Genomic DNA, 13,245 nt, shown 5'->3' on the forward strand with positions numbered 1-13,245 from the left:
TTTCTTGGCAAGCCTTTAAGGATATGGAGGGGGAGGCTTAGGCAATGGTGCCTTAGCCTTTTGCACTACTGGTTCCGGTATGTCGACAACGTGATCCCTAGATGGGTTCAATTCCTCTTGAGTCTCTTCCACATTGTCATCAATATCAATCCGCACTTCATCATTTGCTTGCACCACATTGTTCGGGGTCTCATCTTCTTGTACCACTTGCTCATCATCCACAAATTTCCTTTGACTAGAGGTGGGTGCATTCCCATTTTCTACTCCTTGTAGTAATGGCCATGGCATGTCCCATGTTGTTCCCACCCTTTAGTTTCACCACCGTTTCACTTGGTAGTGCCCCCTTAGGATGAGTATTTAGAGCTTGAGAGATTTTCCCCATTTGAACTTCCAAGTGATTGATAGATGTATTGCGGGAGGCAAGTTGGGCATCGGAGTCGGCATTCTTCTCCATCATTTGGTAAGAGAGTGGTTTTGCTCAATTTGGCTTTCTCAAGACCAAATAGGTATCTACCAAAGCGGTTGATATGAGCTCAAGTCGGGTTGTTGCTATCTCTAGGTTGAACCCTTTGGTTGGGTTAGTCAATTTCTCAATTGACTCAATTCCTTGTTAGCTAGGTTAACCTAGACTAGGTCCCTCTTTCTCAAGAAGAGACTAAGTCAAATATGCATGAATTAATGTTTGCAACCACTAATTTCACAAATAAACCATAAACCAAGCTAAATAACACACACCCGTTCATAAACACGCATAAACTTAATCACCCATAAGGTTTGAACACTAGGGTTGGGTCACAACCCTAGTAAAAGTCTAGCTACTCATGCTTGAAATTGAAAAAATAGAAGAAGAAATGCTAATTAAACTCATATTGCAAAATTAAAATGATAAAATCTATGTTAAACTATCCCCAAAATATGAAAAACTACTAAAAGAAGTAAGGAGAAACGGCTACTGTAGATGCCGATGTCAAAAGTTGACCTAAAAAAAGTGAAACTCTTCTATTTATACAGGGCTGGAAATTTCGGACAAAAATACCCTTTCGGAGGTTCTGCGGCCATACAATTTCATGTGCGGTCTGCACTTTTCTTTAGCTTGACAGGATTGGAAATCTACGGCTGCATAATTCTGGACTACGGCCACGCTGCACTCTTTCTACGGTCCGCAGATTTGTAACTGCGGTCGCATAGCTTCTTCTTCTGCGACCGCACAATAATTGTTCGGTCCGTACTTTTCGTGGTCTTGAAATGCAGACTCTCTGAACTTTTCTCTTGACCCAGCTTCTGCTCCACACTTTTCAACTTTTTCTGCTGGCCTTTCCTTCGCACTTTGTGGCCGCAGATGATAATCTGCGGTCCGCACTTCTAATCTTTTGTCCCCTTTTTGTCCTTGAGTTCAGATTACACCTTCTTGAGTTGGATTTCATCTCGGGAGTTGATCTTCCAATATTCCTGCAATTAAGCATAATTCATCAGTTTTCGGGAACATAATTAAACGCTTTTGGATTAAAACGAAAGCTAAAAGGCGCTAATAAGTAGTAAAAAGCCCCATTTATCAGATACGCGTCATCATTTAATTCGTTTATTGGACCCGTCATTGGACACTAATTACAAAAGGGATCTAAATTTTGAAGAATTAAAACTTGGATTCAAATTCCTTTAAAAATTGTAAATGGTCTTGGCCACAATATAACCCTACTTAATAAGCTTTTAAACACTATTTGAGTTACTATAAGTGGAAAAAAATAAAAAGAGTAGTTAAAAAATTGTTAAGGGCCTGTTTTGGAAAGCTATCCTGTAATTGGATTTGGGTGTAATTACACAGTTTTGACATGTTTGTCTGACCAAGTAATTTACTTGGTCAGCGAATTACTTGGTCAGCATGTAATTAGGTGTAATTGAAGCGGTATAATTATACTATGCAATTCTCAAGGGAGCTCAGAATTCCTGGTAATTACATGGTGTAATTACCATATTATTTTTTGAATCTCTTTTCTTTTCCTTTTAATTTACTTTTTATTTATATTTTTTCCTTTAATTATTTTTTTAACTTTTAAGATTCTTTTTTTAAAATATTAGTTATTTTACATTACTTATATTTTATTTCATTATTTCTCATTTTCCAAACCTTTATTTCATATGTTTCTACATAATTTCTCATAGTTTATTTCTTTCTTAATTATTTTTTATTATTTTATTACACTTAACTATGTTATAATTCTAATTTTTTTAAATAGATTATACCTCGTAATGTTAGAAAGAATAAGTCATCACAAACTTGACTTATAACAGTGATGTCATTAAGTTTGAGCTTTGTTATTAGATGGGGTTATATGCAAGCTTAACAATGTTAAAATGATAGATTACTTTTTAATATTCTGATTTTACAACCTTTATTTTTTGTGATTCTATATAGTCGCTCATATTTTTTTTATTTTTTTATTTTTTTCATTTAGCATGATTATGCTATTATTCTAGTTTTGAACTCCTCCTCCTCCTAGTATTAGAAATAATAAATTATTAATAAACTTAGCATATAATGAGTGATGTCATTTAAGTAGAATCTCATTGTTGAATAAGGGTATAGACTTATATTTTCCTTTTCTTTGAATTATATTTACTTAAATTATATTGAAACTTATTTTATGTTATGTTGTAATTTTACATAAGAGTATTATGTTAAATTTTTTTTTTAGATGTTGAATATATGTTATATTTCTGCTTCCATTCTATTTTCTTTAGTAGTATTCACTTAATAATTCATGCCATTCATTTTTCAGTTAGAATTGATAGATTATTTTTTTTGTCAAATATTTGAGTAATGCTATGGCATTATATTTATAAATATTAATCATCTTAATTAAGCATGCAGTCCATGATGTTCTTATAAAATATGTACTTTTAATTTTATAATTGATTAAAGTAAAATATTATTAATTTGAAAAATATATATCAATTATTTTTACATTATTAGTGACAATAATAAGATTAATAATTAATATATTTTCAAGAAACAATATCTATCTTAAATGTCAAATTTAATATTATTTATAAAGGCATATATTTGTTAAATATTAACTTTTAATTTTAAATAATTAACTTTATATTTAAAATTTAATTTAATTGTGTAATTATACTTGTGTAACCAAACAACAAACTTGTAATTACTATGACAAATAAACAAATAGTCATAATTACAATATTGTGTAATTACTAGTCTGTATAATTCCTACCTAGTAATTACGCCAATTCCAATTACTTGATTACTTTCCAAACGGACCATTATATGTTGCGCGTGTTTTGTTCTCGGTCGGTTTGGTCTAGAAGGTATAATAGTAAACAAAATAAATTGGAGTAAATTATTTATTCATGCATATATTGTATTTGGCACAAATTACATGCGCTATTTTTGTTAGGGAAAAAGGCCAAAATTATCCCTCTACTATTGAAAATTAGTCACGTTTATACTCGTTTCTACTTTCCGTCCAAATTCATACCCACCGTTAATATAGTATACAATTTTGTCCCTAGCCCTAACAGAAATCCACCGTAGCACCGGGACCCTTCTCTTAAACTGCCAAGTAGGCAAATATCAACCCAAATTTTAAAGACTCGTGCCCATTTTTTTACCCAATTATCCAACCACCTTCTGGGTCTTACCATTCTCTCTCTCAATCTCTGTCTCTCTACCAAAGTTGACTCTGGCAAACCAGACCCTCATCCCCCAACCTCGTTACTTCTTCTCTTCTTCAAATATGGTGAACTAGGTTTTGGCCAGAATATCGGATGGAGCTGCCCAAAAAAGTGGGGATGTACCAAAAAGACTCATATAAATAAATAGTTTCTCATTAGCCGGAGTTTTGGTCAGCGAATTTTTCCAGTGACCCCTTATTTTCTCTTATCTTCTATTAGTCATTCTGCTCATTTTTTAATTTTTTACAGGTTACTAGAAAATAAAAGAACGGAAAGGAGTACCATCTTCAAATGTCGACTATTTTGCAGATCGGCCTGCCATGATCCCCTTCCACCCCATTTTTTCTTTTCTCTCTTTTTTACTGTTTTAAATCTCAAAATCTTCTAGTATGCTCAAATTGGATGTAACTTATTCTCTTTCCTTATGCTCATTTTACCTATTTTCTCCTTTTTGGTTTCATAATCAAGCCCATTTAAGCGATAGATGTTCAAGCATGGTCAAGAACCATCAGCGAAGAAACTCATCGGAGTTTGGTCGGAAGAAGCTTCGTCGATTCTCCATTCGCTGTCTTATCAGCAGTGAAGAAACTCATCGGAGTTTGGTCGAAAATCCGATCTCACTAGTGGTTTAGATCTGTTGGGACCTTTGATCTGTTAGAATCCATTTATAAATTCATGACGACGATTTGAAATGGAGAAACCAGCACTATTGATATGGAAAAATCATCATTTTGTACCCTTTTGTTAGAGCTTGTTCGAAAGAAAATTGGATAATTGGGTCAAAAAATGGGCATGGGTCTTTAAAATTTGGGTTGATATTTGCCTACTTGGCAGTTTAAGAGAAGGGTCCCGGTGCCACAGTGGATTTCTGTTAGGGCTAGGGACAAAATTGTATACTATATTAACGGTGGGTATGATTTTGGACGGAAAATAGAAACGGGTATAAACGTGACTAATTTTCAATAGTAGAGAGACAATTTTGGTCTTTTTCCATTTTTTTTAACCCATCCCTTGAAGAAAGAATGATGTTTTCTATACATATGACATTTATTTTTTACTTTTAAGCTTTTTTTTTTTTTTTTTGTAATGACAACCTCTTATAATCATAAATTCTAAATATACTAAGAGTGCTTTTTTGGTTAAACTCCGCCCTAAACCATACATTATATAAAATAAAATAAAGAAAGTATAAATGATAATGATCTCTCTATCATTTAACTTTTAATTTGGATTCTTATTGACTAATATATCTTCCCTTGAAGAGCTTCTTTATTTTATTTTTTTTCTCCAAACAACCTTTCTTCCTCCTCAACGCCACCCACATGGTTCTTTCCATCTTCAAATCGTTCCTAAATCTTCCAAAACCCATCGCTACCATCTCTATATTATCACCTCATTCTTCTTGGCGTCCCCATTCAATCTCCTTTCCTACCACAAACCCAACATCAAGAATTGGCAACAAAATTCAACAATTTGGGTCATTATTTAATCTTCCCCTTCAAATTCAAGAATATGGGTCGGCTAAATACAGCACCAACAGTAGCAATGGAACTATTGATACGGGTGCTGGGGGTGGGAGAGAGTATTTGTTGATGTCAGATGAGGAGTTAATGAGGCAATGTGAAATGGACACTTTCAAGTCTTCAGGTCCAGGTGGACAACACCGCAACAAGCGTGAATCTGCTGTCCGTTTGAAGCATAACCCTACTGGGATTGTTGCTCAGGTCTTAGTTTTTTATGTTTTTGGTGAAATTTTCTATGACCCTTTTTTGGATTTTGAACTGAAATTTACTGTATTTGTGTACTGAGTTTAGTTTTTGTGCACGGAAGGTATGAAAAATATTGAATATTTAGAATAAATGGTAAGTAATCTCATTTAACAGGTTAAATTATACCGATGGTGTAAAAAGTTCATTTCACTGTCCGTGTATATAACTTAAATCCTTGTGTATTCGGGTTCATTTTCGGCTGTGGATGATAGAACTTAAATCATTGTGTATTTGGGTTCATTTTAGGCTGTGGAGGATAGATCCCAACACATGAATCGTGCCTCTGCTTTAACTCGTTTACGAGTGTTACTAGCTCTTAAAGGTATTTGTTCCATCACTTTGTTGTTTCCACTAATATCAAATTACAGATTTGTTTGATTATTTTAAACATTGCATTAACATGGTTTGAGGTTTTATATAACTGACCCCAACTTGTTTGGTACTGAGATGTTGTTGTTATATTTGAAGATTTCTCTATTAGAGTTACTTTTCAACATTTACTTTAATATGTGCTCCACAATCGCTGATTTGTTTGTTATATAAGTCAAACTAAAATCTTAAACTCTGTGCCATGTCAAATGCGTTCGTTGTGCAAAAAGTGAGTATGATTTTTTGGCTAATCAGCTGTGTACTATTTCCTTGTACCTCTAGTAACTTTGAGTTCTGTGATTAAGTGTTCTACGTGGAATTTTAAATGTATCAAGTGCTGAGCTTGGAGTGCACTGTTGAGTTAGCTGAGTTGTGCCGGGACAACTAGTTGTGACATCCAAATAAAAAACTGTTGTTGTACAAGTAGGATAGGAGCTAGAGCAGAGGCAGACCTACCTAATACACTGAACTAGAGAGGAGACTTAATGAGAGATCATGTATTTCTTTATCTTGGTGAAATGAGTCCACTTTCCTTGTCTTGAGGCAGACTTTCTCCTCGCACCACTAAACCATATTTCTGAAACTGGCTTGCTAAGGTGCAAATTTCCTCTTGTGATGATAGATCTACAGGGCTTTAGTTTCTTGGGTTCTATGTTGCCACAAAATAGAGCTGAAAGGCTTTAAAGATCCGCGGTGACTAGGAATACAGAGAAGCAATAGAAGAAAGAGACAGGTTTTCTAAATAGATGACACCCTTGAAAAGCTGTTGAAAATCAGGGTATTAATACAATGAAGTACACGAACTGTGTTATAGTTGAAACCACGCCTTATTTTATTGGAAATTTCTCAATTTATCTTGTGCCACCATTGAATCGGGCTACAGGCTTACTGTATATGTTTAAGCTCATAGGCATATTGTTGATCCTGCTCTACATCTAGTTGATCAAGAAATCTTCAGTTTTTATTATTTTCATCTAGTTAGGAACAGCATAGATCTTGATACATATACACCTCCTCAAGAGCTGCTTCAAATTCTTCCCGCTAAATCAACAATCAGGGGTTCGGATTGTGGCCCGCAGATTGGACCAAAGAATCCTAAGTTTGCTTTGGTATACAGTATACTTCTCTTCTTCATGTCTTTGGTAAAATTTAAATCTTATGCAAGATGTTTACTTTAGTGTGTTTCTTCTTTAATCCATAGGGAATGCAAGCTTTACTAGATCTAATTTTTGCTGTTGAGGGCTCGGTAGCAGATGCTGCTAAGAAGTTGGGGTATGTGTTTGTGAAATTTGCATCAATCTGTTGTTGATGTTTCGTGCGTGCACTTTTGTTAGTGGATCAAAAGAAATTAAAAATAATAAGTAGCTATTTTCTAGCAAAGTGACTCAAACTTGTTCCACTTAATAGTCTTACTATATCTTTCCACTGGGTCGGGAATTCCATATATCGTTGTTTAACAAGTCAGACTTCCTGCATAGATCCCTCCAATCTCGTACTGTAATGTGGGCAGTGGAGTACTTACTATACATTTGTTTTGCTGAACTTTCTGGCAGGTTGAGCACTGGGGCTTTATCAAGATTGTTATTATCTGATGATAATCTCAGGATGGCGGTGAACGAGTTCAGAATATCCAAGGTATGGATGCATGCCTTTAATAAATCTTTTAGCTCATAGGTATTGGAACTTGGTTTCTTATTTAATTAATTGTAAGTATATCATTATAATCTCCAGCTCGTGCTAAATGTCCACTATTATGTTCTTGTACACGATCAGTTTAAATCACCTGTAGAGATATAGACATCAGCCTAAAAGTGGAATTGTCAAGTAGGGCATGTATGTAAAGGGGAATCGAAATATCACTGCTGGTGTCTCCTCCATGAAACAGATCTCACTGCTCACAGTTTATCTTCGTGTTGGAGAGACACCTCACGGTCCTTTTGGGGGTTTGGTTTTCTGCCTGTAGAAGCTGAAAACTATGCTAAACTCTGGGGATTGTTATGATGACGAGTAATGGTTAGAGATGTTTAGGGTTGAATTGCATCAGAAAAGTGGTTTATTAGATTATTTAGGGTTTATTAGGTATCAGTCTTATGTCCTTAGGCATTATATCTAATGTTGGACTTTGTCATGCTTATGTCCTTGGACACTGCGTCATAACATTTGACTGTGTCTCATACTATCCGATCACTGCACAGTGGTCTTTGAAAACTCTGTAATTTCTAAACTTTAAGATTATTCTTTTTCTTCTTGGACAAGGTCGATATGTTTGGAGAAAGGTTTGAAACTGTTACCTCATATTCACAATAACTCCACAAACTAAGGCAACATAAGACACAAGTGCACCCAGCGTGGGATGCCTAAACTTCAAGAATGATAGTAACATTTATTTATACTTTATAGCATATTTTATATGCAATCTTATGAAAAAATTAAGACATTTGTATCTTCCCAAAAGTTTTCTGAGAGATGCAGACAGTAATATATTTTTTTTAAGGTCATATAACATATTGTGTTTTATCCTCTTTTTCTCTAAAAAGACAGAGATATGACCACTTACCACGCCGAAAAGGAGGGTTTAACTGTCAAATCTACTTTAAGCTACCAAACTAGAAAGGAGGAAATAAAGCTAAAATGGTAACATGCAAATCTAGTAACTTATATAAAATAATTTTTATAATGCTTCTAGTCTTCTACCACTTCATAAGTTTCCATTTCAGTATTTAGTGACCTGTTAAATCTAGCAAATCGAAGAATAGTACTATTTTTATACTTCCTAGTTTTCTACACTCTTGAAAGGAAGCCTTGGCGTAACTAGTAAAGTTGTTGCCATATGACCAGGAGGTCACAGGTTCAAGCCGTGGAAACAACATCTTGCAGAAATGTAGGGTAAGGTTGCGTATAATAGACCCTTATGGTCCGGCCCTTCCCCGGACCCCGCGCATAGTGGGAGCTTAGTGCACCGGGCTGCCCTTTAGTCTTCTACACTTGCCAAGTGCCCATTTCAATATTGAAATTGAATATTAATAAGCTTTTTGAGCTGAAAATGTTGTTGCCATGTAAATGTGCAGGATATGAAGCCTCTGAAATAGGACTCCTTCGTCGTCCGGTACTAGTTGCTTTTCATTTCCGTTTGAGATATAAAGCTTCAGGAGATAATGCTGGTCGCACGGTGGAGACATGATTGAATAAACAATGTCTGCTTAGTGATCATAATTTTTGTGGAAATGAAGTGCTTCTGGTGATTTTGATATGCTTGGCATCAGGTTTGCTGCTGTTGGCATCCGTGGCTGGAAAAGTGCAGCAAATTGTCATTGTAAATTCTTTTTTCTTCTAGTTTTCATTTTTTTGAATTTTAAAAATAAAAAACAAAAATGAGATTCGACGTCTTATTTTTTTGGATTTAATCCCCCCCCCCCCCACACCTCCACTTTCACAGTAATTATCTTAATCTAAAATCCCACCCCTCTGAAAAAACTGTAAAAATTGCACACGGGGCGCTTTATTTGATCGCCCTCATTTAACCTATACTCATTTTTTTTAAAAAGTTTTAACTTGTACCCACTTTTTAAACAACTTCAGCCCCCTTTCTCCTCCTCCTTCTCCTCCTTCGTTTTCTTCTTCTTCTTTCTTTCTTCTGCTGCTGTTGGTGCTGTTATGAAACTTCAATTCATGGGATGATTGCCATAAGTATGTTTATCAGATTATTTAAAAATAAATTACAAATAACTACGTAAGTTAGTAGACAATAATTTGTGAATATTTTCACGTACGGGAAGTTTAAGGTTACACTTAGTGATTCTTTTCATGATAATTTTGTTCTTTTCACGTTTATTTGTTTCCAAAATTTTATAATTTAGATACTGTTGGCAATCTGATTATTTTATAGTAGTCTGATTATAACAAAACTAATGAATCAAGGACAAAAAAACTCCAGCTTATTTAGTACTGAAGTTTTTACAAATGAACTAAATAACTTTAGCATCTTGTGCTAAAGTTTTTGAACAAGCTTTATGACAAAACTAATGAATCCAGGACAAAAAACTTCAGCTTATTTAGTGCTGAAGTTTTTACAAATGAACTAAATAACTTCAGCATCTTCTGCTGAAGTTTTTGAAAAAGGTTATCCAGGACAAAAAAACTTCAGCTTATTTAGTGCTGAAGTTTTTACAAATGAACTAAATAACTTCAGCATCTTCTGCTGAAGTTTTTGAAAAAGGTTATTCAGGACAAAAAAAACTTCAGCTTATTTAGTGCTAAAGTTTTAACAAATCAACTAAATAACTTCAGCATCTCCTGCTGAAGTTTTTGAAAAAGGTTATCCAAGACAAAAAAACTTCAGCTTATTTAGTGCTGAAGTTTTTATAAATGAACTAAATAACTTCAGCATCTTCTGCTGAAGTTTTTGAAAAGCTTAATGACAAAACTAATGAATCCAGGACAAAAAAAACTTCAGCTTATTTAGTGCAATTACAAACAAAAACTTCAGCAAATAGAGAACAAAACTTCAGCTACTATGCTTAAGTTCAACAATTACAAACAAAAACTTCAGCAAATAGAGAACAAAACTTCAGCTACTATGCTTAAGTTCAGCAATTACAAACAAAAACTTCAGCACACTTGCTACTTCAGGCCCGTCTACTAGAATGCTGAAGTTTTGCGTGATTGCCTTTGCTACTTCAGCCCCGTATGCTGAAGTTACGCAAAAAAGTGGGTACGCTTGCAATTTTTTTGCAAAGTGGGCACAAGTTAAAACGTGACACAAAAAGCGGGTATAGATGCAAATCCCTGAAAAAAATCCACAGAGAAGAAGAACCTCAAGGCTAAAACTGTATTGGGCTGTCGCGATTTTGAAGGTTTTAGGGTATGGTCATTTTCTTGTTGGGGATCACAGATTGTATAACTGGGTGTTGAGCTTCCTATAGCACAGATGGAGCACATTCATCAACAGATGTCATCATGGCATAGTGATCGAGGTAATGAGGTGGACATACAACATATGTATGTCAACTTTTTCAAGTTGTGCTAAACATATATTCACTTATCAAAATTTTATCTACAATTTTAATAAAGTAAGATTGAATAATATTCGTGTAATAAAAAAATCCGACAAAATCGAATCAATCCAAACCGTTATAGTTGGTTTGGTTTGATTTTGATAAAAAACGGAACCAACCTCGTCCATATACACCCCTAACTGCAAGTTGTCGTTGGCAACTCTATGGTCTGAAAAGTTCAAATACGGGATCCTCCTCCGGATATAACCATGCATTCAACCACCCAAAACTAGGCGGCCTCATGGGCGAGTTGGCCAATGTGGTCGCTTGACATATGTTAGGGCATTCTCCGAAAAATGTGCGTTACATTGCCTAGTCGATATACTTGGAGCTGTCTGTTATCTTTTCTATTTCAGAAATTCTCACATAAGTTATGTTTTGTAAGCTGAACATATTTACTAACATGGGGATGGTTGGGTTTCTTGGTGCTCCCTTGCATATATTTGGTAGTAACTGTTAGGACCGAAAAAGTCAGGTGTCATGCGGAAACTAGCAAAGCAAACCTTGAACGACGATAAATCATACAACAAAGAGAAATCTACCAAAAGAGACACAAACATTTAACGTGGTTCAGTCAACTGACCTACGTCCACAGCGGAGATGAGCAATCCACTATAATAAAAAGAGAGTACAAAATATCGAGAGAACAACCTCACGAAGAGGCAAACACAAGTGACACACTAACACTTGTCCCATAAAGTTCTCCCCCTAAACACGACTCTCAAATCCCATGTGGCTGTATTGTGGATGCTACTGAATGAGAAGGAAGGATCCTCAATTTATAGAAGTCCAAACCTTTTCCTACAAGAAAAGGGACTAGCCAAATATGGAAGAATTATATTTTCCTTTTAGGAAAAGAAAAACCCAATTATGGTAAATATGTTGTCCTTTCCTTCATGAGATAGGAAAACCAATTATGGTAAGAAAATCTGGACAAACACCTAACAGTAACAAGTTCTTCTTCTTAATGTATTTTTACTCACAAGGTAGGGGTAAGGTCCCATATACACTAGCCTCCCTCCCCAGACCTTACGATGTGGGATAATACTGGGTATGTTATTGTTTTTGTGTTGTTGTTGAGTCTCTGGCAATTGTATTAATAAAAGTCTTTGGTTTCAAAATTCTATAGTTGTGATTAGTGGTGGCAAATTGGATAAAAGAAAATAGGTATCCACTCGTACCATCCATTAAAAAATGGGTTGGATAAAAAAAATTTTAAAAATAAAACTACCCCTATCGTTTGCTAAATGGTCTATAAATACCCTCCGTCCATCTATCCGTCCAAAAAAACTCACCACGTTAATTCTATTAATAAAATTTACCCCGCGACTAACGGTAGAACTGGTGAACCCACAATTTAATGACGTGTCATTTTTCTACTGGGCCATGTGGCAATCTCTGACGGGAACAAAAATGGATATTATTTTGACCCATTTACCTTATCCGACCCAAGGTTTTGTTATCTGGGTCATAAAATTACATTAAACCCACCTAACTAATCCTATAGCAATACACGGCCGACCTTTTTCAAGGTTTCTCTATTTCTTTTCCCTTTCTTCTCTCTATCTCTTTTCAATCTCGAAGAATCTTTTGGGTCTTTAGTATTATTGAGGTCCATCATAGCTAGAGCTTTAGTTCAGTCAACCAACATCCCATCTTTAGTTGCCGGTGAAAAGACTAGGCAATTTAGTGGGTCTGGGGAAAAAAAAAACTAACTGATCCCATCAAAATTTTGGAATCACCCTTTTATCAGGTGTATTCCTGACTTGATTGTAGATTTCCTTGGTGCACAATTCTTACGAGATAATAGCATTTTAGAACTCCATTTTCTTATTGTCGTGTATTTATGTAGTGGCATCCTTTTTCTTGTCAAGATTATGATCCTTCAGATCGTCATTTCCTAGTGTGGTTCTTGGACCTAGCTCATCTTATTTCATTTATGATTAACAGTGCTTACTGAGGAGGAGCACGGCCATCCTCTTGTTTCCAATTTTGGCAGATTATTGGTAAGACCGAAAACAACTGGGTTGATCTTTTTATTTACCAATGCATCCTCTTTGATCTTAGGGCTGGGAACTGAGGATACTTGTATATGATTTGATGCATTCGCTTCTTTTTTATGACATAGCATTATAATTTGTTTGTTGAGAGCAGTAGCTATGGTGATGGAGTGGCGGAGAGAGAGTTTGGGTGAAATCAAGAAGAAGACCGGGGATATGGGGAAGCCACTAGGTCGGGTCAGCTAAGTGGGTCGAAATAAGATTTATTTTTTATTTTAGTCAGAGATTGCCACGTGACCCAGTAGAAAAATGACACGTCATTAAATTGTAGGCCCACCAGTTCTGCCGTTAGTCGCAGGGATA

General features: G+C 35.3%; 1 protein-coding gene across 1 annotated transcript; it reads left to right on the forward strand.

The window, feature by feature from the left end:
- On the forward strand, positions 4,945-9,223 carry LOC109223183 (peptide chain release factor 1). The gene is made up of 6 exons (XM_019387393.1): positions 4,945-5,414; positions 5,706-5,781; positions 6,807-6,937; positions 7,030-7,100; positions 7,382-7,463; positions 8,897-9,223. Exons 1-6 carry the CDS (start codon positions 5,013-5,015, stop codon positions 8,915-8,917), a joined length of 783 nt encoding a protein of 260 aa, XP_019242938.1. The 5' UTR covers positions 4,945-5,012; the 3' UTR covers positions 8,918-9,223.

Source organism: Nicotiana attenuata, chromosome 3, assembly GCF_001879085.1.
Source record: "Nicotiana attenuata strain UT chromosome 3, NIATTr2, whole genome shotgun sequence".
Lineage (NCBI taxonomy): Eukaryota > Viridiplantae > Streptophyta > Magnoliopsida > Solanales > Solanaceae > Nicotiana > Nicotiana attenuata.